Source organism: Chlorocebus sabaeus, chromosome 3 (genome assembly GCF_047675955.1).
Source record: "Chlorocebus sabaeus isolate Y175 chromosome 3, mChlSab1.0.hap1, whole genome shotgun sequence".
NCBI lineage: Eukaryota > Metazoa > Chordata > Mammalia > Primates > Cercopithecidae > Chlorocebus > Chlorocebus sabaeus.
The window spans coordinates 27414088-27439439 of record NC_132906.1 but is presented as its reverse complement, the minus strand read 5'-3'; the positions used below and the strand labels follow the sequence as shown (position 1 = coordinate 27439439).

General features: G+C 44.5%; 2 protein-coding genes, 1 long non-coding RNA gene and 1 pseudogene across 6 annotated transcripts in view; 2 read left to right on the top strand and 2 right to left on the bottom strand.

Annotated features, from left to right (window-relative positions):
• Window positions 1–22190, top strand: part of LOC119620073 (uncharacterized) — a 52049-nt gene extending 29859 nt beyond the window's left edge. Inside the window, exon 3 of the long non-coding RNA XR_005236484.2 lies at window positions 22084–22190. This is a non-coding gene — a long non-coding RNA (uncharacterized lncRNA). The remainder of the gene's footprint in view (window positions 1–22083) is intronic.
• On the bottom strand, window positions 1777–8748 carry MLNR (motilin receptor). The gene is made up of 2 exons (XM_007960390.3): window positions 7734–8748; window positions 1777–6943 (listed from the first exon to the last, which is right to left on the bottom strand). The coding sequence occupies exons 1-2, from the start codon at window positions 8632–8634 to the stop codon at window positions 6606–6608; spliced, it is 1239 nt and encodes a 412-aa protein (XP_007958581.1). The 5' UTR covers window positions 8635–8748; the 3' UTR covers window positions 1777–6605.
• LOC103214546 (prolyl 3-hydroxylase OGFOD1-like) lies at window positions 8923–18748 on the top strand (annotated as a pseudogene).
• Window positions 19372–25352, bottom strand: part of FNDC3A (fibronectin type III domain containing 3A) — a 220978-nt gene continuing 214997 nt past the window's right edge. For all 4 annotated transcript variants that reach the window (XM_007960392.3, XM_007960391.3, XM_007960393.3 and 1 more), the window contains one exon: window positions 19372–21904. In XM_007960392.3, the coding sequence (XP_007958583.1) occupies window positions 21590–21904 (315 nt within the window). In that variant the 3' untranslated portion in view covers window positions 19372–21589. The remainder of the gene's footprint in view (window positions 21905–25352) is intronic.

Here is a 25352-nt window from a genome sequence, read left to right as displayed (position 1 = left end):
CAAAATTTTATTTCATTCAACCGCTTTTGCAGAAAGAGAAAAATAAAGCCTTAAAAAATGCATAAGTGTACATAAACACCTAGGAATAGGTTAGATACAAATGAAACTGCTTCAGTTTGACAGATTGTCATGACACATTATATTCCAGGAAGTTCTGAATCAGACGCTTTCTTCAGTTTTGTGATTAAAAAAAAATCAAAATAATTACCCATGGTGCAGTGCAGATGCCTAGCACAGGGCGGTAGATGCTTCCCTAACTAGGGCACTGGGGTACAAGCCACAGCAGGAGAGGCTGGCTCTTGGGTGGGGGTACAAGTCAGTACAGTACAGGACCAGCAGCAAAGTCCCTTAACCAACTGCTGAGCTCCCTGCACAAGGAGGCCCCCAAGGCTGGGACCATCTAACCTGCTGTTGCTCAGTGGCCATTTCCTTTCAATTTACCATCTTCTGGCTCCTGCCCCAGCGCTCTCTTGAAAGACACTTTCTAGATTCCTTCCTTTTGCCAAACTCTGTGGTCTTTCCATTGCCTGTATCCTAAGGTTACCAGATTTAAAAATAAAAATAGTGTGCCCATTTAAATGTGGATTTCAGATAAATGATAAATGATTTTAAAATATAAGTAATAGGTACGCCATACTTTTTAAGTGCAGTAGCGTGATCAGAGCTCACCACGGTCTCAAATTCCTAAGCTCAAGCGATCCTCCCACCTCAGCCTTTCTAAGTAACTAGGACTACAGGGGCACGCCACCATGCCCAGCTAATGAAGAAAAGCATTATTTTGTGGAAATGAAATCTTGCTGTATTGCCAGGCTGGTCTTCAATTATTGGTCTCAAGTAACCCTCCTGCCTCGGCCTCCGAAAGTGCTGGGACTCCCGGTGTTTGCCACCACGCCTGGCCCTTAGTATGTCATGCTAATACTATTTAAACTTAAAATATATGTTGTTTATCAGAAGTTCAAATTTAGTTTCAGGCTCTGAATTTCATCTGGCAACCCTACTTCATTCTCTTTGTGTTCCCCGTGGTGCGTGACCCTATGGCCTCCAACCCTCCGTGAAACGCTCTTCCTTCAGGTTGTATCACATGCATCACGCGCTTTTCCTTTTCCGCTCTTCTGCCTGCTTTGGTGACTTCCAGCCAGCGCAAGGATCATTAGAGTGCATCTCTCTGCCTCTGCTTTGATCTTAGTAACTTTCTCCTAGTCGGGGCCGTCTATTTCTATCACTGAAATCAGTGGTTCTCAAAGTGGGATCCTGGAGTTGCGGCAGCAGCACCATCTGCAAACTACACAGAAATGCAAATTCTCAGGCCTACAGTAGCATCATAACTTCTGGAGTGGGCCCAGAAATCTGTGTTTTAAGAAGCCCTCTGGTGTTTCTGATGCAAGCAATAGTTTTTAAGCCACTGGATAAAATGATCATTTCCATGCTGTTGCCTCCCAAATCTTTATGGCGAACCTTGACTTCATACCCAAACTTCTCTCTAGAATTTCAAGGTGGAGTATTTTGGGGAATGTTAATATATGAGAGGAGAAAAAAAAAAAAAAAAAAAACCCATATGGTCAAAAAGAGCTTATATAGTATTGCAACATTTCTTAAAAGTATTTAAAGTGGTCAGGCGCAGTGGCTCATGCCTATAATCCCAACATTTTGGGAGGCCAAGGAGGGCAGATTGCTTGAGCTTAGGAGCTTGAGAACAGCCTGAGCAACATGGTGAAACCTCATCTCTACAAAAAAATTCAAAAATTACCTGGGTGTGGTGGTGTGCACCTGTAGTCCCAGCTACTCAGGAGTCTGAGGTGAGAGGATCACCTGAGTCCAGGAGGCTGAGGCTGCAGTGAGCTGTGATTGTGCCACTGCACTCCAGCATGGGTGACAGAGTGAGACCCTGTCTCAAAAAAAAAAGAAAAAAAGAGCGTTTGACTAAAGGGACCTATCTGCAGAAGCCTGTGGAAAAAGCAACAACAGAACTTTTCCAGCTGGATGGCTTCTTTGGAACCACAAAGTAGTCCCCCTTATCCGTAGTTTTGCTTTCTGAGGTTTCAGTTACCTGTGGTCAACCATGGTCCAAAACTATTGAATGGAAAATTCCAGAAATAAACAATTGTTTTTAGTCGAGCGTGCCCTGGGTAGTGTGATGAAATCTTATGCCATCCCGCTCTGTCCCACCTGAGACATCAACCAGCATCACCTGGGAATTCAATAGAAATACAGATTCTTGGGCCCCACCCCAGACCTGCTAAATCCAAACCCTCTGGGGGAAGCCCAGCAATCTGTGTCTTAACATGTCCTCCAGGTGATTCTGATGCAGGCTGAAGTTTGAGAACCACTGACCCAGAGAATTAGTGTGGGGAATAAAAAGCCTTATAGCCCTTAGTACACAGGTGTGCACTATTTAAAAAGTGTGTGGTGTTTTCCTAAGGCGGCCGGTTGAGTCAGCTTCTCTCCCCTCCTCTGTAGTGTACACCAGAGAGGGACAGGTTGAGTGATTGCCACAGAGCATTCCTGTGGAGCCCATGCCCCGTGCACTCAGAAGAGTAAACGTGATTTCGAAGGCTCCTCATAGAAGACTAGGGGCTCTGTAATAGTTAGGGTTTGGAATCCTTAGAAATTGAACTCATAATTAAATATTGCATCCCATCTATGTTTAAGTAATGCCATTTTAAAAACACTAAACCTAAGCTGGGTGTGGTGGCTTATGCCTATAATCCCAGTACCCTGGGAGGCTGAAGTGGGAGGATCGATTGAGGTCAGGAGTTGGAGACCAGCCTGGGCAACATAATAAAACCCCATCTCTTAAAAAAATTATTTTTTAAAATTAGCTAGGTGTGATGATGATGTGTGCCTGTAGTCCTAGCTACTTGGGAGGCTGAGGTGGGAGGACTGCTTGAGCCCAGCAGGTTGAGGCTGAAGTGAGCTATGATCAAGCCACTGCACTCCAGCCTGGGTGACAGAGGGAGACCCTGTTTCTAAAACAAAACAAAATAAAACAAAACATACTAGACCTGTGCAGCCACTAACATTTGCTTCCATATACTGGCAAATGTCATTATGACATGAGTAGAAAGGGTCAGGAGAGGGCGTGTTTGAATTTTAAACACCATTAGCACGTTGCCTGTGTCTCTTTGAGAACCTGGCACAGGGAACTCTTGGATCGCAGCGGATGTTGTGCAAGAGCTCTTTGAACATTTCCTTCAGAAGTGGAAATGTCTCACGTAAAAAAGAGGAGGAACGTCCAGACAGATAGTGCAAACCTGATGTTCTGCACTTCCATCTGATCTAAATGGTGAATCCATGTTAGTCTAGATGACACAATACACATTTCAAACAGAGAATGCCATTAGAAAGTTGATTGATTTTGACATCATCACACGGACTAGTTTTTCTAGTGTATTGTGTTATACACATCTGGCACTAAGCAGTTGCTTGGTAAATATTTGCCATGGGAATGAATGAAATACAAACCCTCTTCCAAGGTTGGTAGCTCACCTAACAAAAGTGGTTCCCCCTGCAGAAGGGAGAGGGGGCTCAAAGAGAAGTGGCTGGCATGCCAGCACAGTTGGGGTGGAGAGAGTGGCTGGCCCATAGCCTCCATGATTACCACCTGGGTCGGGTGGGTAGGGAGCCCTGGACTGGAAACCAGAGCTCACTGATTCTCCTGCTCCAGTGATTTGCTGACTTGGCCTCCCTTTTCATAGCCAGATGTCAGTGTAAGAACAGACCGCTCTCTGCTGGGCTAGAGAAAAACGTTAGATCTTAGAACAACTTTTTAAACATTTTCCACCATGACCCACAGTTAGAATACATTTTATTTTGTAAACCGGGAAAGACACCAACCAAAACATAATTGAAACAAAAGTTTCACAGCACAATAGTTACCGTACTACATGTGATGCACAATGGACTGTATTCTTGTCTGTGCTGTTCCATTAAAGAAAAATGTGGCACACTTACTGATTTCACAGCCCACTAGTGGGCTGAGACCACACAAGAATCCTGCGGGAAGGGATGGCCTTCAGGCCCTCCATCTCAGGGAACATCTGGGAAGGGAAGGGTGATCCTCCTTATGCCCACACCTGGAAACATGCTTAAGACCCAGGAAAGTGTCATGTAAATCCTTGTTTTCTAGAATCTGAACAAGAAAGCTCAAAAGAGAGGTCTTTGCTTCTACATTTAGAATATTATACATAAGCCAGGTGTGGTGGCTCTTGCCTGTAATCCCAGTACTTTGGGAGGCTGAGGCAGGAGGATTGTTTGAGGCCAGGAGTTTGAGACCAGCCTGGGCAACACAGTAAGACCCCAACTTTACAAAAAATTTAAAAAGTAGCCAGGCACGGTGGTGCATCCCTGTAGTCCTGCCTACCGGGGAGGCTGAGGTGGGAGGATGGTTCGAACCCAGGAATTTCAGGTTACAGTGAGTTAGGATTGTGCCACTGCACTCCAGCCTGGGCAAGAGGATGAGATCCTGTCTCTAAAAAAATAAAATAAAGTATTATATATGTCCCAATAAGGTTTTTTGCTGTGACCTTCCCTAGGGAGGTAGCCACTCCTGACTGCTCCAGAGAGGAGCTCCCATGCGCAGAAGGACTGTGGCAGCTGCTGTACTCAGTGCTACCAAGCAGACAGTTACGGAGGCTCAAGGCTGGCACCACCACTGTGGGAACCCCTACATCAGTGCTCCCCAAAGTATTTCTCACTCCATGAGATTTTACTAAGTGTTCTTGGGGAGGGAAGATGGGGAGTTGGTTCTGTGATAAAATAAGGAGATGTTGGTTGAGACAACTTCTCAGAGCCTCTGACATGCTATGTTGTGTTGTGTGTGTTAAATGTTTAGGGTGTGGTGGGGAAACACAATGTGGTATTTTCCTACCATATTTAAACCCAGAACCATTTTTTCCAATAATCCCTGAAAATCTGCAGAACACAGTTTAGGGAATGCTTCTTGCAGTGACTGCAGTCTGCTTCTTCCACTAGCTAGGAGAAAAAGCAAACTAGAGACTTCATTCCTGCGCCAATTGTGGACCGGGCTGGGGACTGAACTAGGGCTTTGGCTAAGAAAATGAGAAAGCAACAGAACTTTGAGTGCATGTCAGGCAGACCATTGTTATTTATGTATTCATCTTTTGTAGTTTTAACTATTCAAAAGAGACTATGGTGGCCTGTGGCGGAAAGTAATTTAGACACTCACCGAAGCCATCCAAACTGTGGGCTGTGAAGCAGAGACATTAAGTCAGTGAATCAGCACAGCTGCCTCTCCAGCCTCCAAGTCTCAGTGTGACTTGATGTCTATCTGTCATTGTAACTCTGAAGTTATAGCATTTGTCACTTTTCTGGTATTTGTAGATTTAAAGATTCATGAAGGTCTCAGGACAAATTCCTCATAAAAATCAAGAACCTATTGTAATTTAGGTTTGAATTTATCAATCTGAAAGCCCCAAAAAAGGTCCCATGTACCACCTGAAAGCTGTGCCCTGCCCACATCTTGGGGGTGCCATTCATACAGAAGGTGGTGTCAGTGAAGCCCTTTGGAGCTGAGGGACAACAGTAACCCTCTAAAAATATTTTTGTTTTAAACTGTAAAAAACAAAACCAAGTTACAGAGTTGTTGATCAGAATGTCCTGTGAGTTCTCTTTCACTCTTGACTAAATCCATTGGCTGGCGTTTTTCAGTAAGGACAGCATCTTGGCTTGGGAGTAGGTGAGCAACTTAAACACTGGATTCAGACTCCAGCTCACCAGCTCCTGTTTGGGCAATCCAAGACTCACTTCCAAAACAGGAATGTTGATGACAGCACTCACCCCACCAAGCTGAGGTGAGATAAAGCATATTAAATAGCTCTTTACAAATGTCATTTGTAGTCACTGGAGAAAGCCATGTCCTGCTGAGCTCTCTACTCTCAAATGTTGATGCCCAAAGTTTGCCACCCCATGGCCAGTGGCACTGGGAAGGTCCCGTGGGCAGTGTCAAGGAGAAGTGGGTTGCAATACAGTTGCTTAATACTTCTGAAAGAGCGTTTTATTGTGCCTAAACTTTATGATTTGCTGTGATCTGGAGAGAGGTGGGACCCCGAACACTGGAGTCTACCTAGAATTCCTTTTACTTGTAAAAGTTTTTGCAGCCATACATAGGTATTAAATCATTTCTTGGATCAAAACTGTCATTATCCTGGTTCCTTGTAGATGTACTGTTATATTTACATCCAAAACATAAAATACACTCATGATCTCAGAGGTGGCAATTTTGGGGGCAGCATCTCTGTATATCACTTAACTGTAAAATGAACAAACATCCTTCTGAAGAGTAGGAGAATGAGGACTTCATGAAACCATCACGCAGAGCACACTTTGAGATGTGGGATTTCGTGATGGTAAAATGGACATCCCTTAGGAGGTACTTGGGCAGGAAACTAGAAAGGTTGGCACAGTTACATTTCATACCTTGGTTAAATAAATCATGCGGTCTATTTCTTAACCAACTGGCACAACTGCCACCCTCTTTCCATTCTTCTTAACAGGATCTGTTCCTTACTTTCAGTCTTTATTTCTCTACACACCTGTTTTCCCCGAAGTCTTAGAACTGCGAGAGAATCCTGGCTTGGCCATGCTGGTTACCCCGTCGTCTTCATGTTAGCGCTTGTCTCGGTGTAGCCTGCTGTGTCTCCTCCAGTGTCCCCTGCAACTTCCCCCGCAGTGTCCCTGCTTCTGTGTAAGCCTGTCGGCCTGGACTTCCTTGCAAGCAGCAGTTTACAGGCTGCCGCTCTGTACTTCTTTGAAATGAGGTTGTAGAGGATTGGGTTGATAGATGCGCTCAGATAGAAAAGTTGCAGAGCGACGATGTTAAAGTACTGAGAGAAGTACATCATCCGCAAATCTTCCGTGTTTATGTAAATGATTCTGCCAACGTGGAATGGCAACCAGCAAACTACGAATGCCAGAACCACCACCACTGCAATGTAAGACACAGCACCGGGATTAACAAAAGCATTGGGAAGCAAATAACCCCCCCACCCTCACAAGGAACCATCTGCAATAAGTAACAGCAAAATAAATTAGAGAAAACTTCTACCTGGCCAGATCCTCACCCCCCAAAAAAATGACCAGGCTGCAGGACATTTGCTTTAAAACTGCATAGTAGGTTCCTATATGTGTTATCAAGGCTGGACATAAACCAGAAGGAGCAATTTCTCTGAACAAGCCGCCTTGGCAGGCTTCCTTCCACAAACCCACTTCGGAGACAAGTTTTCTGTTCTCTGTTGAAAAGAATTCTACAACAGGTCTGCACAATCTTTACTTTTTGATATGAGCAAGGTTTACTTTAGCCTTCAGCATCACTTAACATTAAATAAAAATTTTTAGCTTAATGAAATCTCCCTCATCTTCTCAAGGGCACTGTGAGGACTCCTCATCTGTGGCATCTAACAGGTGGTTGGATTAAGAATTTCCAACTCTCCTTCCTGGTCTCAGAGGCTCTGGAAAAGCACTGCTGGTTACTGAATCGGATCCGGGGATTCCACCCTCAAAGCCCCCTGGTGTCCCCCAGAGCTCCTGGGGGACAGGACATGGTTTTCTGGGGGTACAGGAAGTACGGGCGTGTGGAGGCTGGAATCGAAATAGGAAAGGGGGCTGGAAGCGGCGCCCAGAGCTGGGCGAGCAGGGGAAGGGGACCCAGCGTTTGGCGGCCCCCGGCGGGGTGGACCGCAGGCAGGCGTCTTTGGAACCGCGGTGGCTCCACTTACGCAGGACGCGGACGGTCTGCCGGTGGCCTCTCTCCCGCCCCGAGGCGGCCCGGCCTCGCAGCGGCCGCCGGCTGCTCCACAGCTCGCGCCCGATGAGCCCATAGAGGATGCTGAGGCACAGAAAGGGCAGGAAGAAGTAGGCGGTGGTGACCCACAGCATGACACGCAGCGCACCCAGCTGCGCGGGGCTTGGCCGGCATTCGCGGCTGAACAGCGCCGCGGCCTCCGCGGTCTCGGGCCCCGACGGCGGGGACGGCGGTGGCGCCCGCGAGAGCCAGAGGGGCGGCGACGAGGCGGGAGGCGAGGGAGCGAGCCGCGCGGTGCCATTGAGGCCCGGGACCACGGAGATGTCGGGGTCCTGCTCGACGCCCACCAGGAACAAGAAGGGCCCAGCAGAGAGCAGCGCCACCGCCCAGAGCACAGCGATGAGCGCGCGGACGCGGCGCCGGGTGACCAGGACGCGGGCGCGGAGCGGGCGACAGATGGCCAGGTAGCGCTCCACGCTGAGCGCCGTCATGTGCAGCAGCGTGGCGTAGGTGCAGCCCTCGCCCACGTAGAGCGATAGGCGGCAGAGCAGCGGCCCGAACACCCAGGGCCGCGAGCGCCAGAGGCGGTACAGGTCGAAGGGCAGCCCGAGCAGGATGAGTAGGTCGGACACTGCCATGCTGCCCAGGTACAAGTTGGTGGTGGTCCGCATGTCCCGGTAGCGCCCGATGAGCAGCACGGTCACCACGTTGCCGCTCACCCCGACGGCGAACAGGCCCAGGCACACTGCGGTCACCGGCACCAGGGCCCCCAGGGGAAAGGGCGAGCAGCGGCGCTCGTCGCAAGGCGGCAGCGCGGCCCATGGCTGCTCCCGCGCGTCCTCGGGGCCGTCGCTGCTGTTCCAGCGGCTGCCCATGGGTGCTCCCAGCGGCCGTCGCGTCCCGGGTCGGGCTGGGAGCCTGGCGCGTGGTCCCGCTCGGTGAGCGCCTCCTTTCCCAGCCCGCACGCTGCAGGCGCGGACGGTCAGACGGCGGAGCGCTGTGCTGCGCTGTGCTGCGGCGCTCGGGAAGCGGCTCTGCAGGGTGGGCACCGAGGCGCTCCCGAGCTGGCTGCGCGCAGTCTCCGCCCACGGCCGCGGCCCGCCCCGGCCCGGCCCTGCTCCCGCGCCCTCTCCCTGGCCCCTGCAGTTCTAGGGCGCTTCGCTCTCCACCAGCTGGAATACCCGGCGCCCTGAGCGCATGAGCCCTACCCCGTCCTGTGAGCGATGTCTTCACCCTAGAGAGCTTCGGTTACTGGACCCAGCATTGTACGGGCGCTTTTGTCGGTCCGGTACACAGGAGACCTTCGAAGGGATCTTGGTCTGGTGGCTGGTAGCTGCCGCTTGATGGTGGAGGCGGGCTCACGGTAATCCTCAGGAAGCCATAATGCTAAATAATAGGAGGGGTGTCTAGACCAGAGTCTGGAGCCTCTCCTGTCTAATCCTGGCTCTATAACCGAGTAACTGCGTTATCTTGGGCCTGTTCTCTTCTGTAAATTCGCGAGTGGTGGAGGGAGCTGACCATATAATTGACCAAATAATTTCTTTTTTATTCTTTTTTCTTTCTTTCTTTGTTTCTTTCTTTCTTTCTTTCTTCTTGAGACAGGGTCTCACTGTCGTCCAGGCTGGAGTGTAAGTGGCGCGATCACAGCTTACTGCAGCCTCGACCTCCCAGGCTCAAGCAGTCCTCCCACCTCAGCCTCCTGAGTAGCTGGGAGCACAGGAGCGCCCATGCCCCGGCTAAATTTTGTGTGTGTGTTTATTTTTGTATAGTCGGGGTTTCGCCATGTTGGCCAGCCTGGTCTCGAACTCCTCACCCCAGGTGATCCACCCGCCTCGACCTCCCAAAGTGCTGGGATTACAGGCGTGAGCCACCGTGCCCGGCCATGACCAGATAATTTCAAGGATCCGTGAGCATGTTTATTTATTATAAAGAACAAGACAAATATTTACGTGGACACTAGAGTACTTTCACATGTGAGATATGTCGTTCTTATGTACAATATGTTTCATAAACTTAAAAAACTAGACTATTTGTCAACACCGGAAAGAACGAAAATTGGGGAAAGGGGCTAAAACGGATGTAAGCGTCTGTTCAGTGTGGTCTTAATAACAATAGCTAACACTGAGAATTTAGATGGATCTGGCCCTGTGCTCTCCATTTAATCCTCATGGCCCTCCTTTCGCCCATGAACAAAGCGGGTCTCGCTTGAAATCAAATAGGCAGTAAGAGGCGGGACTGGGATGTGGGCTCTGGTCGGCCTAATCCCAGAGCTTGCAAGACCGATGTCCCACTCACTGCCCAGCTCCACCCCCTCAGTGGCTTAAATCCTCAACCTCTTTTCTGGACCTGACACCTGGCTTTGCCTAGGGACAAGCTTCTCCTGCAGTTCTCTCTCACATGCAGACTGTGAGTTTGGAGGAGGGACACCTGTCGCCTCCCTCATCGCTGCTGTTTCCAGCGGTCCTAAAACCTAGCTTTGAGTGTGACTTCATCAGACCCCGCCCTCCCCAGCGCTTTACGCCGTGGTCACCCGCAGTCCCTGAGGACCAGGTGCCTGTGTTCTTTCAAGCACTGCATCTGCGGCCGTTCACACCCATGGCGAGTCTTGGAGTGCCTTGGCCTCTAGTTCTTTGACCTCCTTTCCACCTATGACCTTGCTCTTCACCCGATCTCAGCCGCGCCTGTCGACAGACCTTACACCTCACGGCTGCCAGGGCCTGCCAGCCTTCCTCCACCCCTCTTTCCGACCTCCACCCACTCTCTTTTTAGCTCTCTTCCCCTAGCACCTCAGTTCCGGTAATCCTTCAACCCACTGCGACCTCCATCGGCGGCTCCTCCTTCCTTTTCCGGGTCCCTTGCCTGCCCCATGGCTTCACTTTTCTTCCTTTATCCAACGTAAATTCCACGGGCAGTCGCCATCACGCCCACATAGACGCCCTTGACTCCCTTGCTGTTTTCTCCATTGTCAGCCTCGTCCATCCGCCAAGAGCACCACAGCCCTGGTGAGGCCGAATTCCCTGCCTACTCCTTGCGGGCTCCCACATGGCGTTGTTTCGCTTGAAAGCACAACCTCTAGCGGGGTGCTTCGTTCCCCCGGCCCTCCCAACTCTCACCTGACCTCATTCACTCTCCCACTGCCAGGCTACTGGTTTATACCCCCCTCCTCTCTCCTTAGACCCAACACCCCCCACCACCTCCTTTGGGTGGTTTCCTTGCACCCTGTTTCTCTGAAGATGACTACCACACCCCCACCTCCGCTCATGTTTCCCTGGGACAGTTGGTGGTACTTGCAGTTGAAGTCAGCTCTGCCCCTTAAGCGCTCCTTTCTCCTCCAGATATCACTGCCTCAATTCTCTTTCTCTCTCTCTCGTCATCAGTTTTTCTCTTCCGGATCATTTTCATGCAAAACTCCTCAAAGTTGTTTCTGTACTCACGGTTTCCACTTTTTCTTCCTCCCTGTCTCCTCCCCCTAGGCAGAGAAAATGTAATTTCTTCATTTATAGTTGATTTGATTTTCCCCTGTGCTCTCAACAAGAGAAATGAATGCTCTAGCCAGGTAAGGCGTGGTCCAGGCAGACCAGTGAAGCAGCCCCTCTGGGCAGTGTTCAGTTCTCTCAGACATCACGCCTTTCCCCAAGGTGGCCCAGATGTATGGGGAGAGGGGTCAGTGGCTTAAAGCTAGAGGGAGAGGTCCTTATGAAGCTTCATGCTGGCTCCTGGGGTGTGAGGGGCTGGCATTTGCTAGACTTCAGTTCCATGTCCCCTTCCTGCATGGTCACCAGTGGCTCTGCTAGCCTTGGAGGCAGAGGCCTGTGGTTGGTGAAGAGGTGGCTTCTTTCTTTCACTCAGATGATGCTTCCAGGAGCACTCTCCATGGCTGTCATGGGCCGCAAATTCCTGAGTCTCTTTGGTTTTTTCCATTTGCTCCTTGGCCTGATGGTCTACCCCAGCCTCTGCTGAAGGCTCCCTTCTTCCCTTCCCCACCCACAATGGTGGCGCTGAGGCAGGCTCACTGTGTCTGCAGTCAGCATCCTGGCTGTTGTGAATTACTCACCTCCATTCAGGCACTCCCTCTCTCTATTGTATTTTCTCCATATTGCTTATTATCAACTGACATACTATTTAATTTACTTAGTTTTTTGTTTATTATCTATCTCTATCTCCCAACATTATGTGCACCAGAAGGCAGGGCTTTAATCTACTGTGTTCACTGCTGTTTCCTTAGTGCCTGGTACAAAGTGAGAATTCAATAAATATTTGTTAACTTGGAGAATGAATGAGCTTCTGCAGAACCAGGTACCATTGTTTTCTTTACAATTCCTAGCAGTTAAAACAGTGCTCTGATTGCCGTGGGTGCTCAGTAAGTATTCACTGGTACTTCAGCTTAAGACAGAATACTGATATGGAGAGGTGGAGAACCAGTGGGCTTTTTGGATAACATTGCTGTGCTGAGGTTCAAACATAACGTGGCCCTTAGGACAGATCTGAGCTCTTATGATGAGTTGGCATTCAATGTTTTAGGAAGGAATGGGACCAGATCTGTTTTCTACTTTGTGTTTCTGTAGACATTCACCAGCTTCCTGACTTCATAGTTCATCTAGTGAGAAGTTCTCAGTAGACCAGGAGCATGGGCATCTCTCTTTACTCTTGGAGTACCTCTCCGCCTGTAACTCATGTGGGGCAAGAGTGGGTCTAGGTTTGGCCTGGCTGTGGCCTGCATCCCCAGAGGCAAGAAGTTGGTGTCATCAACAGGCTTTTGGCCCCGGGCTGGAGGCCTCACTGGTTGGCTTTTGATGAATGTAGAGGGATGACCTGGATGAATATAAAGCTAATGCTCGCTGTTTGCAAGGCACTGTTCCAAGTCCTTTCATATCTGAATGCATTTCATCCTCCACAGCAATCTAAGGCAGCAGGTTCTTTTAGTATCTCTATGTTAGAGATGAGAAGAGCAAAGCACAAAGAAGTGACCCCAGGTCACCGGGACAGCCAGTAAGGGTGGTGCTGTCCACTTCCAGAGTCCATGGGCATAACCACTGTGCTGGGTAGCCTCTTGCTATATAGACCATGGCACCACCAGCTGCAGAGAATGCTAGGTTATGATCTGGAGTCTGCTAGGAAAGTGTCTTCCAGTTTGTATCTCAGAAACCAGATTTTATGGGCAAATTGAAGATCTGGAAAGTTGTGAGGAGCATTAAAATAGATCCATAACTTGTATAATAGCTTACTTATGGAAGCTTGTAAACACTCCACAGGCTTTACACTCTTTTCCCCACATAAGAGCAGGGCATGAAGTTTGTAGAGATGGGGTCTCCCTAGATTGTCCAGGATGCTCTTGAACTCCTGGTCTCAAGCGATCCACCCTCCTCTGCCTCCTAAAGTGCTGGGAATACAGGTGTGAGCCACCAAGCCTGGCCATTTCATAATGTTTTGAACCAACCTTTTACAATTGGGAAATTTCATGTAAAGTTCTGGATTGTTAGCATGATATCTTAGGCCTAGGCAGACCAAATTCTTTAATAACTCCCAAGGACATCCATAAAATATTGCTGTAAACCAGACACATGCCACAAGCTGAGAGGAGTGGTAACATCCAGGGAGGTGTGGGAGTTTGAGAAGGAAGCATTGTCTTGCAAAACTGGAAGCTGTGGCAGCTCTGAGCTCATGTTCCCCAAAGGCTGCCACCTGCAGCCTGTAGGCTGGTGCCACTCTGTAGGCACCTCACAGCTGTCACCACACACAAGGTATTTGTGGCTTCACACTCGGCCCCTTCCTCATTCACATGACCCACTGGGTCCTCTAGACCCCAGGCACCAGGAAATGGTATCTTTAGTAAAACGCAGAGATAGCAAAGCTGGCCCTGGAAGGGAGCCCCTGGCAGAGAAGTTCAAGGCCAGCTATTTCCCAATCTCACCACATTGATGGGGGACTCAGTCTTTCCTAGGTTTTCTCTTTACATGGCAGGGACACGGCAGGGCAAATTCAGGCAAGACTTTTGTGGAGTGTGGGTTCCTATTACTCTGTGGCTGTTGCTTTAGCACTTTTCTTTTCTTTTCTTTTCTTTTTTTTTTTTGAGATGGAGTCTCACTCTGTCGCCCAGGCTGGAGTGCAGTGGCGCGATCTCAGCTCACTGCAACCTGTCTCCTAGGTTCACATCATTCTTCTGCCTCAGCCTCCTGAGTAGCTGGGACTACAGGCACCCGCCACCATGCCTGGCTAATTTTTTGTACTTTTTTTTGTAGAGACGGGGTTTTACCGTGTTAGCCAGGATGGTCTCAATCTCCTGACCTTGTGATCTGCTCGCCTTGGCCTCCCAAAGTGCTGGATTACAGGCGTGAGCCACCGCGCCTGGCTTGCTTTAGCAGTTTTCTGTTAGTCCTAGTTTCTCCTGAGAGACAGATAGGCTCAGCGCGGCAACAATTTCCAAGGGGGATGGATGGTGGAGAGGGAACAAGCCCTTGGGGGGGTGGGAGGCAAGAGGTTATAGGCCTTATACTACTGGATATGAACATTCTTACTGTGCAGCCGCTGCCATTGGTAAACTGTGAAACTGAAAAGGTAATTTCTTCTTTAAGACCTCTGTGTCATCCTAGAAGGATTAAGAATGAGATAGAGCTGATAACTGGTCTGGGCAGGCCGAATTGTTTAATTGCTCTCAAGGACATCCATAAAATATTCAGTTGTAAGCCAGGCACATGCCACGGGCTGAAAGGAGTGGTAGCATCCTGGGAGGTGTGAGGGTTTGAGAAAAAAGAGACAAGTTGGCCTGTGTCCTTAACAAAATGAACTTATTGACTACGTCAGTTTTATGGACTTGATGCCCAGGATTCTCTAGTCTTGTGTTACCTGTGTATCAGTTTATAAGTTTTATATTCCCTTCTTAAGCAATTCAGGTGAAATTCACATAAAATTAACCATTCTGAAGTGACAAACTTATTGGCATTTTGTGCCCTCAGTGTTGTGCAACCACTGCCTCTGTCTGGCTCCTGAGCATTTCCATCAACCCGGCACCCACTGAGCAGTTACTCCCCATTTCCTCCTCCCTCCAGCTCTGGCATCCACTAATCTGTCTCTATGGATTTACTCATTCTGGATATTTAATACGCATGGAATGTACAATACGTGACTTTCTGTGTCTGGCTTCCTTCATCGTAGCGTGTTTTTGAGGTTGGTCCATATGGTAGCTATATTCATTTTTGAACATGTCAGCGTGTCTCAGTTGTGGTAAGTGGCAAAAACGGCATTTTCATCCTTGGATGAATATTTAAGATGGGCTATTCTTAAGGACTGAGTGTGTGCTCAAAATGGTAGTAAAAGTATCAGGGGATGAAATTCAAGAGGAAAGAAATTAGGGTTTCTCATTCAGTCTGTTATGCTTGTACCAGATTCTTCTCATCTGATTTCTTTCTGTTCAATCCTTAGAGGGCTGTGGCTTGCTTTGCATATGATGAAGTGCTTAGCACAATGCCTAGCAAACAGGTGGTACTCAATCAATAAATGCTATCATAAATGCACTATTAAAGTCCATTAATATTAATTTTGATTTCCTAGAGTTTATACATTTTGGACCAGACAGTAGAGGATAGTGGTCGAGTGAGGGAGCACCAGACCAATCACCTGGATCAAACCCCAGCTTCATCATTGATTAGCCATGAGACCTGTGGCAGAGAGCTCGACTTCTCTGTGCTGCAGATAATGCTTACTAGAGCAATTAAGAGGACTGTATGAGATGCCCAAAGTAAAGAACTGAACACAATGCTTAGGACACATTAAATGTTCGACAGATCCTAAACATAATTATTTGAATGGGTCACGTGGCTTCAAAATCTGTTCGGTTTTGAAACCGTTTTCTCTTGGCAAATTTCCTATAGTAAGTAGAAATGGCACAATCACCCTGTTTATGAGACAAAAAACAGCCATTACAGCATCTAAACATTTGAGGGCACCACTCTTGACACAGAATTTGATGACCACCTTATTGAAATCTTGGTTCTTTTGTTATTTTCTTTTTTCCTCCAAGTTTTTTCTCCCCCCTTAGGAGCCTCAGAGAGAAAATGATACAGAAACAAAAGGGATACATATTCCCAAGGGCATATACTTACAAAATGTATATGAAAATAGAACATTTAAAAACTCTCTAAAAACATGAGGCATCATCTTTTTTGATGATGGGAGTTAGGTTACAGAATTACTGCTTGTTTTAAGTTTGGGGGAACTATTTTCTTTCTTTTCATTTTTTTTTTGAGGTGGAGTCTTGCTCTGTCACCCAGGATGGAGTGCAGTGGCGCGATCTGGGCTCACTGCAACCTCCGCCTCCCTGGTTCAAATGATTCTCCTGCCTCAGCCTCCTGAATAGCTGGAATTACAGGTGTGCACCACCATGCCCAGCTAACTTTTGTATTTTTAGTAGAGACAGAGTTTCACCGTGTTGGCCAGGCTGGTCTGGAACTCCTGACCTCGTGATCTGCCCACCTCGGCCTTCCAAAGTGCTGGGATTACAGGTGTGAGCCACCGCACCTGGCCTATTTTCTTTTAAAGCCTGTTTGCCTCCTTGAGCCACCATCCTGCAGAAATAATCTTATAATGGTGAGAAGCGAGGGATTTGTGTTGGAAAGCAACCCATGGAATGCTCAAACAGGATGCATAAGATTCTATACTCCTATTTCCAATCTACAGAAAAAAAAAAGGTGACATGCAATCATACTGTCAATCAGTATTATACCCTACTCAAACCTGGACTCATGCTTAGCTGCTTCTGTGATTCCTATTTCCAGACTCTCCTTCCGCAGCCCAACATTTTAAACTCTATCACGGTACTTGGAGTTGCGGCAATTAAGAGATGTACATGGATTTTAAAAGCACTGAGTCGAGTGTGGTGTGGCTCTGTACCTTGTGAGGAAATGAATGGGAAATGGCCAGTGGAGCCCGGCCCAACACGGGTGGGAAAAAAGGGAAAGAAGGAGGTGATGGCAGAGTTTTTGAATGCTATCATGGAGGAAACCTTGAAAAAGCAGGTGGCTGAGGCCTGGGGCTGTGGGGCACCATTCAGCCACGAAACCATTGTCAGGGATATGGACCCCTTTCTTCACTGCATGATCCCAACCTTCATCCAAAGCCGACTTCTTGGCAGGGCTTCAGAAGGAACTTATGAACTAACTATAATGATTTATATAAGTTCCAGCAGTCTGATGATTTGAAGAAGAGGGCCTCACATCTCTACTTTAAGGAAAACTCTGAAGATTTCTGGTCCTGGCTTTCTGGTATTTCGAAAATTTACTGGGAACCAACCACTGATGTGTCATGTGCTAAATATGAATTCACTGATGCCCTGCTGTGCCATGATGATGAGCTAGAAGGGCGCTGGATCGCCTTTATCCTGTACCTGGTTCTTTCCTGGGACAGGAGCCTGGGGGGTACCCCGGACCTGTACAACACTGATGAACACTTTCAGCTGAAGCACATTGTCAAGTCTCTTATTCCTTTATGGAAGAAACTGGTTTTCTTTGAAGTATCTGCAGTGTCCTTTCACCAGGTGTCTGAAGTCCTGTCTGAAGTCACGTTTGTCTATAAGTGGCTGGTTTCATGGTCCTTCACTGACTAGGCCTCCCAACTACTTTGAACCCCCTCACACCTTGGAGCCCTCATATCCCACAAGATATGAAATTTTGTATGACTGGATCAACCCTACTTATCTGGCCATGGATTACCAAGTTCAAACTCAAGAAGAGTCTGAAGAAAGTTCTAAAATTTTCCTGAAGAAATTTCTTAAGCCTGAGAAATTTGCAAAGGTCTGTGAGGCCTTGGTGAATGGAGATGTGGAATAGAGCAGCTGAGGTCCCCCTAACAAAAGGTTTTTTTTTTTTTTTTTAATCTCAACTCACTGCAAGCAGTATTTCCCGGGTTCAAGCGATTCTCCCATCTCAGCCTCCAGAGTAGCTGGGATTACAGGCACCTGCCATCACACCCGGCTAATTTTTCTGTTTTAGCAGAGATAAGGTTTCACCATATTGACCAGGCTGGTCTTGAACTACTGACCTCAGGTGACCCGCCTACCTTGGCCTTCCAAAGTACTAGGATTATAGGCGTGAGCCACCATGCCCAGCCAACAAAAGGCTTTATGAGAAAGCTGAGGAGGAAGCTTCCCGATATATTAAAGGAGTGAATGAAGTTATTTTGCTCTGAGGCACTATTCTTGCTGCTCTCCAACTTCACAGGCCTGAAGCTTCACTTCCTGGCCCCTTTGGAAGATGAGATGGATGACAAAAAAGACGAAGCAGCAGCCTCTGCTGCTGATAGAACTGAGGAAGGGACTGGCCATAGCCCTCCTAAGTGAGAGAATAATCAGGCAGCTATGAGCATCAACGGCCAACAGAGCCACGACCAGACAGACCCAGAGTCAGAGGAAAATGAAACAAATAATGAATCAGGTGTTCCCACATGCCAAAGGGAACTGACGCGTTGGAAGACTGGTCACCACACTTCTAATTCGTGACCATATCAAGGCTGATTTTGCCCTAGACTTAATTCTCCATTGTGGCTGTGAAGGCTGGGAGCCAGAATATGGTGGTTTTACTTCTTACATTGCCAAAGATGAAGATGAAGAGCTGCTAATGGTAAATCCAGAGAGCAATTCTTTGGCATTGGTCTACAGAGATAGAGACTCTGAAATTTGTCAAGCATATTAACCACTGAAGCCTGGAACAGAAGAAAACCTTCCCAAACACAACAGGTTTCTGGGACTTTTCATTTATCTATTATGAATGACAGCACTGGGCAGAGCTGAACAAAAACATGATCCTTCATCAATACTGGGAACTCTGGAAGAGCTAAACATGGAGTGAAGGAGAGCTACATGGTAGCTTGCCTGACAGTGTTCTTAAAACTGGTTGTCCTTTAATAGGACTCATAATGATTGTCCTCAACCTAGACCTTGAGCTTGAAGCTATGTACTTATATTTTGATTAAAAAAAAAAAAAAGTTGGCTTTATTTTAAACATTGAGTTCTCCTCTTTCCATACTGGCTTCTTCAGTGAATTTTTCAAGGATTTTTTTTTTTTTTTTTTTATGGTGGTAAAATATTTATAACATGAAATTTACTAGCTCACCCATAAAAAAGGAAAAAAAAAAAAAAAAAAAAAACCACTGAGTGTCCGTCCCCAGGAGGAAGTCCTTGGGATGGAAATTTTAATGGGGGATGAGTGAGAGAATGTTGGATTTTCTGGTGGAAGGCAGACCCAGCAGTGCCACTAACAGGAAGGTTCTGGGCCTCTGGTAGTGGGCGAAAGAAGGTACTGGAAAATAGGGATGTGGGAAAGGCAAGGAGAGGTTAGGGATCTTCTTCCCACTGGGAAGTTTACCTTAGACTCACTGTATTCTTTATATACAGAAAGGAAGTAAGATATTTCATGAGTTGGACAAAATCAAGTCACTAGGATAAAACTTCTAATTTCATTCTTTACTGGGCTTTATATAATAAATATACATCCTCTCATGTTGATGATTTGTATACTGTTGGGAAAAATGTTTTAAGCTCATTGGAAGAGGGGAGACCATAACACTTCATTTTCTTAAACAGGCAGCAAATAATGAATATATATGAATACAATAAACATATCTCAAAAAGAATGATACAACTTTTATTTTCCATGGATTTTAAAGATACTTTTGCTACATAGTTTAGGTATTTTTATGAGCTTTTTTTCATTTGTATGAAGTTCATTCAGCCTTATACAATTTTAAGGTGATATGTTTGGTAGTGTATCTATAATCTTTAAAAAGTTTAGAGTTTTTGGAATGTACAGTATATGAGGTAAAATCAAGATTACATTAAAAATTGTTTTCTCCTCTGCACTAATTTTGCAGTGAGGCTCAAATGGCAAGTATACTATTAAATGACATTTACTATCAAAAATAGGAGGTTCATTTGAATTACTATGAAAAACATAAGCCACTGTAACTTGACACAGTGGCACATTTTACCATTTTAGACATTCAACTATATATAAATCTCTGGGCTATTACACTCAGACTCATTTGTACTGCCAAATGTGGCACTTTAAAGAAATTTCTAGAAAACAATCGCAATCACTGTTGTTTTGGGGGAAGGTTATCACCCTATACATAAGAGATTAAATTTAAATAAAATGTAAACATACAGTATATTATAGTGACAGGTCATTCTTACCACTTAGAAAGGCCAAGTTTATCCATTTCTTTTTTGAACAAGGGTTAATGTTTTTCTACAGCACAGATCATTTGACATAAAACTGTTACAATACATGCCCATTCTATTATAAAAGAAATTCTTCAGAGATCTTCAAAGCACAAAACATACGTTCTTTTTTCAAAGACTGACAGAAGTGCTTAATCACTAAAATGCCAACCTCAGCAACTAAAAATTAGTGATTTGCTATCCTAAAATTCAAATAATAAATTAAAAAAGCTAGTTACAGGTGTTTTACGGATAACAGATGTGCTAAAACAAGAATTGTAGATAGTTTCATTATAAACTGTATTATTACTGGCAGTCATTGACATCTAGGCAAGATGTACAATGTGATACTTGACAAAATTCAATCTGATCATCCAATAACTCACAAATGCAAGCTCACAAAACATTAATGAATTATGCAATTGCAAAGTGCTCTAATGCAACATTAACCACATGCAATCAACAATTTGGAACAGTATCCAAACAGACATTATACATTAAACGTTTAGTTTTCAAGAAAGAAAGCAGCTTGAAGTTTACTGGTGCAAATTAATTTTGTCTTCAGATTTGGTGCCCCAAACAAAAAGGTTAGGTTTGATTATGAATTCTGATGGTGGTGGCAGCAGTTAAGGGAGAAGCAGCAAAAACTTCTGGGAGTTCTTCAAAATTAGCCTATACCCGACAGAGTGAGTGTATGTGTGTAATACATATTTCTACACTTGTTATGTGTATATGTGTACACTTGTTATATGCCATATATGTACGTGTATACCCTTATACACATACAAATAGTTCAAAGGTTCACAAAATAGAAGCCAAATAGGTTTGAAATTCAATTTACTTCTATGATTACTTTCTAAAAAGTATTTAAAAGCACTCAGTTCTTTTCCATGTTCTCAAGACCCGAAGAGGTACTTTTTGAGTAAACATCAAAATATTTTTAGGCTAAGTAAACTGTCTGTGCTTTCTTTAAGTACTTATCTGTGAATTCATGAATATATATTTATAATGAAGAACTCCACATTTATCAAAGAAGCTTTACTTCATGCATACTCTTTCATCCAGTTTTTGTTTCTAAGCCCCTCCAGTTACTCATCATAATCCCACTTACCAAATAATTAAGACAAATGAGGAGGTAGAAATATAGCACTAGATTGCTTTCACAGCATCAGACTTTAACATTTTATATAGCATGTTAGTGTAAATTCTATTCATTCTGATTTTTCACTTGGTAATAATCTTTAAAACAAAAAGATCAGGTTATCACTGTTACACTCATGCCGATTGGTCAAAATATCCATTCTAAATTGTTGCCTCTTAGGAAGTTTTTCTATAAGAAGGCAAGTTAAAAAAAAAAAAAAAAAAAAAAAAAAAAAAGAGAGAGGGAAAGAAAAAAAGAAGACCCACCCTAACAAAAAACCAAAATTGATATTTTTGTGGCTTGCATTCTAATAAAGTGCCAGCCTCTACCTAACAATATAAGCACTGAAAATGGCAAAAATGATGTGCTATAGTCTCAATGCCAGTGCTAAATGCCACTGTTTTTTATAAAAGCAATACAGAAATAATTTTAGTACATGACAAAATAAAATGTAATAGAGTTAAAAAATAAAGTTATATTTTCACTTGATTACAAAGTACTGAATGATAAAGGCAATCAAAATGGAAAAGAAAGCAAACAGCACAAGGATGACGGCAGCACACTGCTCGTCACTCAGTGCCCGTCGGGTCCTTGTGCTTTCCACAGTGTCTCTGTTGGTGCTGGCTGGTGGTTCAGTCCTCTGAGAGATGAAGAGCACTGTGGTGCTGTAGGGACCTACGAGATCCTGGTGTCCCAGAGAGTCTTGGCACTGGCGAATGGCACATACACGGAAGCGATATTCACAGTTCAGCTGAAGGCTGGAATACCGGAAGGAAGAGTCGGGACCTTTGTAAATCTGTTAATAAATTATTGGAAGGAAGAATTACATGTGAAGGCTGGACAGAAAATGTGTTAAAACTGGCTAGTGTGAGAATTGTTTTTGATGTGAAAGCCAGTGAATGCCATTGATTTTATCTTTTAAATGACATGTTAAAAATACCTATCCATTAAAGTACTTATCTGTTTGTTGCATAGGGGCAAGAGAAATTTCAAAAGCGAGGATGTGAGATCTACCCTTATACGGTTCACAGATGAGTTAAGGAGTGCAGATGCCCCAGGGCAGCTAGAGAACAAGCAAAATCAGTCCTCAAGCATTTTCCTGCTTTTCTCAAATGTAAGTAGTCATTTTTTAATGAAATAATTCCATCAAAGAAGGGATAGTGTCTACTTTTGCTTCCCCCATTATGTCTTTATATAACTGATAAATTTCCATCCAAATTTCAAACATATCTGTTGAATGAAATGGCAAATGAATAAGGGGAGCTTTCTATAGGTGCCTACGGCAAATCACTGTATAAACTCCAGACAGGGGAGATCACTTAGAATCAGAGAATAGGACCTCCTCTGCCATGCCTTACAAGGGAAATAAAAAGAATGAAATTCCACAGATTTTCAGGGGAGTGTGCTAGTAATTAACCCATTTATGCCAGAGGTTGCAATTTTTTTTTTTTTTGGTGAAAAATCAGACCTTGGCAATAACCTTGATCAGTTGGATATCAATAACTACCACAAGCTTAGTGTTCCAATAATGGAACACTAGGCATAAATGGGTTAAGAAGATATATACTGGAACTGTTCACCCCTGGCATCCAAGGTCTGCTCCACCACTTCACACTCCAGATGTGATTTGAGACCAACTACCACAGGCATACTAGTAGTTAACATGTATGACAGTTATGAGGATGAAATGAACTAATGCTTGTTAAAGTACTTAGTGCAGTGCTCAGCATGCAGTCACTGCTCAATCTATAGGAGCTATCATTTCCAGTAATGAGCAACCTCTGCCCCACCACTCATTCTGTAATTGGGAAAAAGGCTCATAGGGTTAAATGACTTGTCAGTTGAGTTTCTCCAGCTAGTTGGTGGGCTACAAGTCAGATGAACCAACACGTGCGGGCTTTCAAGTACTTTTAGCTGCCTCAATTGTACCTGTTATAAATCTAATTTTTTTACATATGGCTTTGCTCTCAAAGTAAGATCTCTGTCTCATTTTTCTATCTCCAGAATCCAGCATATAGCAGGTACTTAATAAAAGGCCATTAAATTAGTGAATTATTGGCAATAAATAAAAATGTGGATGCTGATAACAATATATAAAGGAACTTATTGAAAGAAGCTTTTAAGAGAAATCTGAAAGAAAATGGTGACTATGCATTAGTTCTAAGGATGCATAATGTTTCAGGGAGTAGAATGTAGAAATGATCCATGTTTGGGAGATAGTACAGGTTGGGTATTCCTTATATGAAATGCTTGGAACCAGAAGCATTTCAATTTTTTTGATTTGGAATAGTTGCATATTTCCTAGTTGAGCATTCCAAACCTAAAAATCTGAAATTGGAAATGCTCCAGTGAGTATTTCCTTTGAGTGTCATATCAATCCTCAAAAAGTTTCAGATTTTGGGTAGAACATTTTGAATTTTGGACTTTATTTGGGATGCTTCAACCTATAAAAGGATTCACTTAAAACAGAATGTTGTATGAGAAAGCAGTGTAAAATTGTATACATACACTGAAGTAAATTTAGTAAAAATTAAAAATATTTATTTGTCTTATGGATATAATGGATGATTTTTGTCTTTATATTTTCCATGTGTCTTCATATACCATTCCATGAGCCTGGCAGTATTAGGTTACGAAAGAAAAACCTCAACAAATGGCATGAGGGTGATAAATGAAGAGATCTGGTACAGACAGGAAGAATACATTAATTACACTAGTTGGAAATTTAGGTTAATTTAAAAGGGACCACTGTAGGTGTGTGACATTAAAACAGTGTTTATGGAATCCTAATCATGAGGCTGTGTGAAGGACTGAAGGGAGCTGAGTAGGACAGGGATTCTTGATCTATATGTAAAAGTGATGAGGCCCTGATGTAGTTTATGGATTTAGAAACAACTTCTGATTAAGAGTTGATAGGAAAAAAAAATTCATCTAAGAATTTATAGCTTGGAGACCAAGATGATATTGGTGTCCATGACACTGATGAAGTAAAGATGTTGGAGAGGAGATATTGGGAGGGAAGATGATGGGGTCAAGTATTCAATTTTGTATTTCAGATGTGGGAAGACATCTAAGCAGGAAGAGACATAGTTGGCTGTAGATACAGGACCGAAGAAAACAGATTAACTTGCTCAAGCTAATTTCAGATGGTTTATACACCCAAGAAAAGTCATTCAAACAAGCCTCAAGCTTATCCATAAACTACTCAAATGTGGAGTCCCTATTTCCTTTAAATGTGTAATATAATTATATTTTCTTTAATATTAATTTTGCTTCCTCCTTAGAAGGAAACCTACTTATCTGTAAATTACATTTCAAATCTAATTATCATGTCAATTTGCAGATGGTTTAATAAAGAAAAACAATTGCATGCCAGATTTAATCTGACTCTTTGGATCTTTTGTAATTTCAGTTAAGATATTACACAGAGTAGTTACAACAGCACAATACTGGAATAAAACAAATGAATAATCATTTTTTTTTTTAGTGGAAGAGGAAAATATAAGACACAATGAAAACAACCCAGCTTAAAAGCCCTCAGAATTAAAAAGGTTACAGCAAAAAGGGAAAATCAGATGAAATGTATAGCTATTTAATTAGTCTTTGGAGTGGTATAAAAGCTCATTCTTTATAAAAGTTGTAACAAACATTGGCAACTCTCCACTCTATCTGACTGCTATTCTTGCTTTACCAGAAAGCTATCTTTGAAACCTCTTGGCTAGGAAGGTGACACTTCCTCTAGGATTCCATTATAACTTCATGCCTAATGTCATATTTATGGCACTGCATTATGACTTTTATTAATACTATTATTGTAAAAGCCTCCTTATTAGTCTTTCTAGTTCTGCCCTTGTCCTACTGTAGTTTTGACACTATAGTCAAAACAACCTTGTGTCTGATCACATGAATACCCTTGTCAAAATCCTCCAGTGTCTTCTCATTTCACGTGGAGTAAAAGCCACAGTATGGCCTATTACGCCCTACATCACTCCATACCACCTATAGGCCCCTTAACTACCCGACCTTATCAACTCTTCCCTTTGCTCTCTCTATCCCAGTCATACTGACTCCTTTATGTTCATCAGATTTAATAGGCATGTTCCTGCCTCAGCACATCTTCTTGGAACACTCTTTTCCCCATAGTCATCTCCTTTGGGCCATGCTGAAATGTCAGCTGAGTGCCTCAAATGAAATAAGACTCAGTGCCCTCCCCCTCCACTACTCCCTATTTCTTTTATCCAATA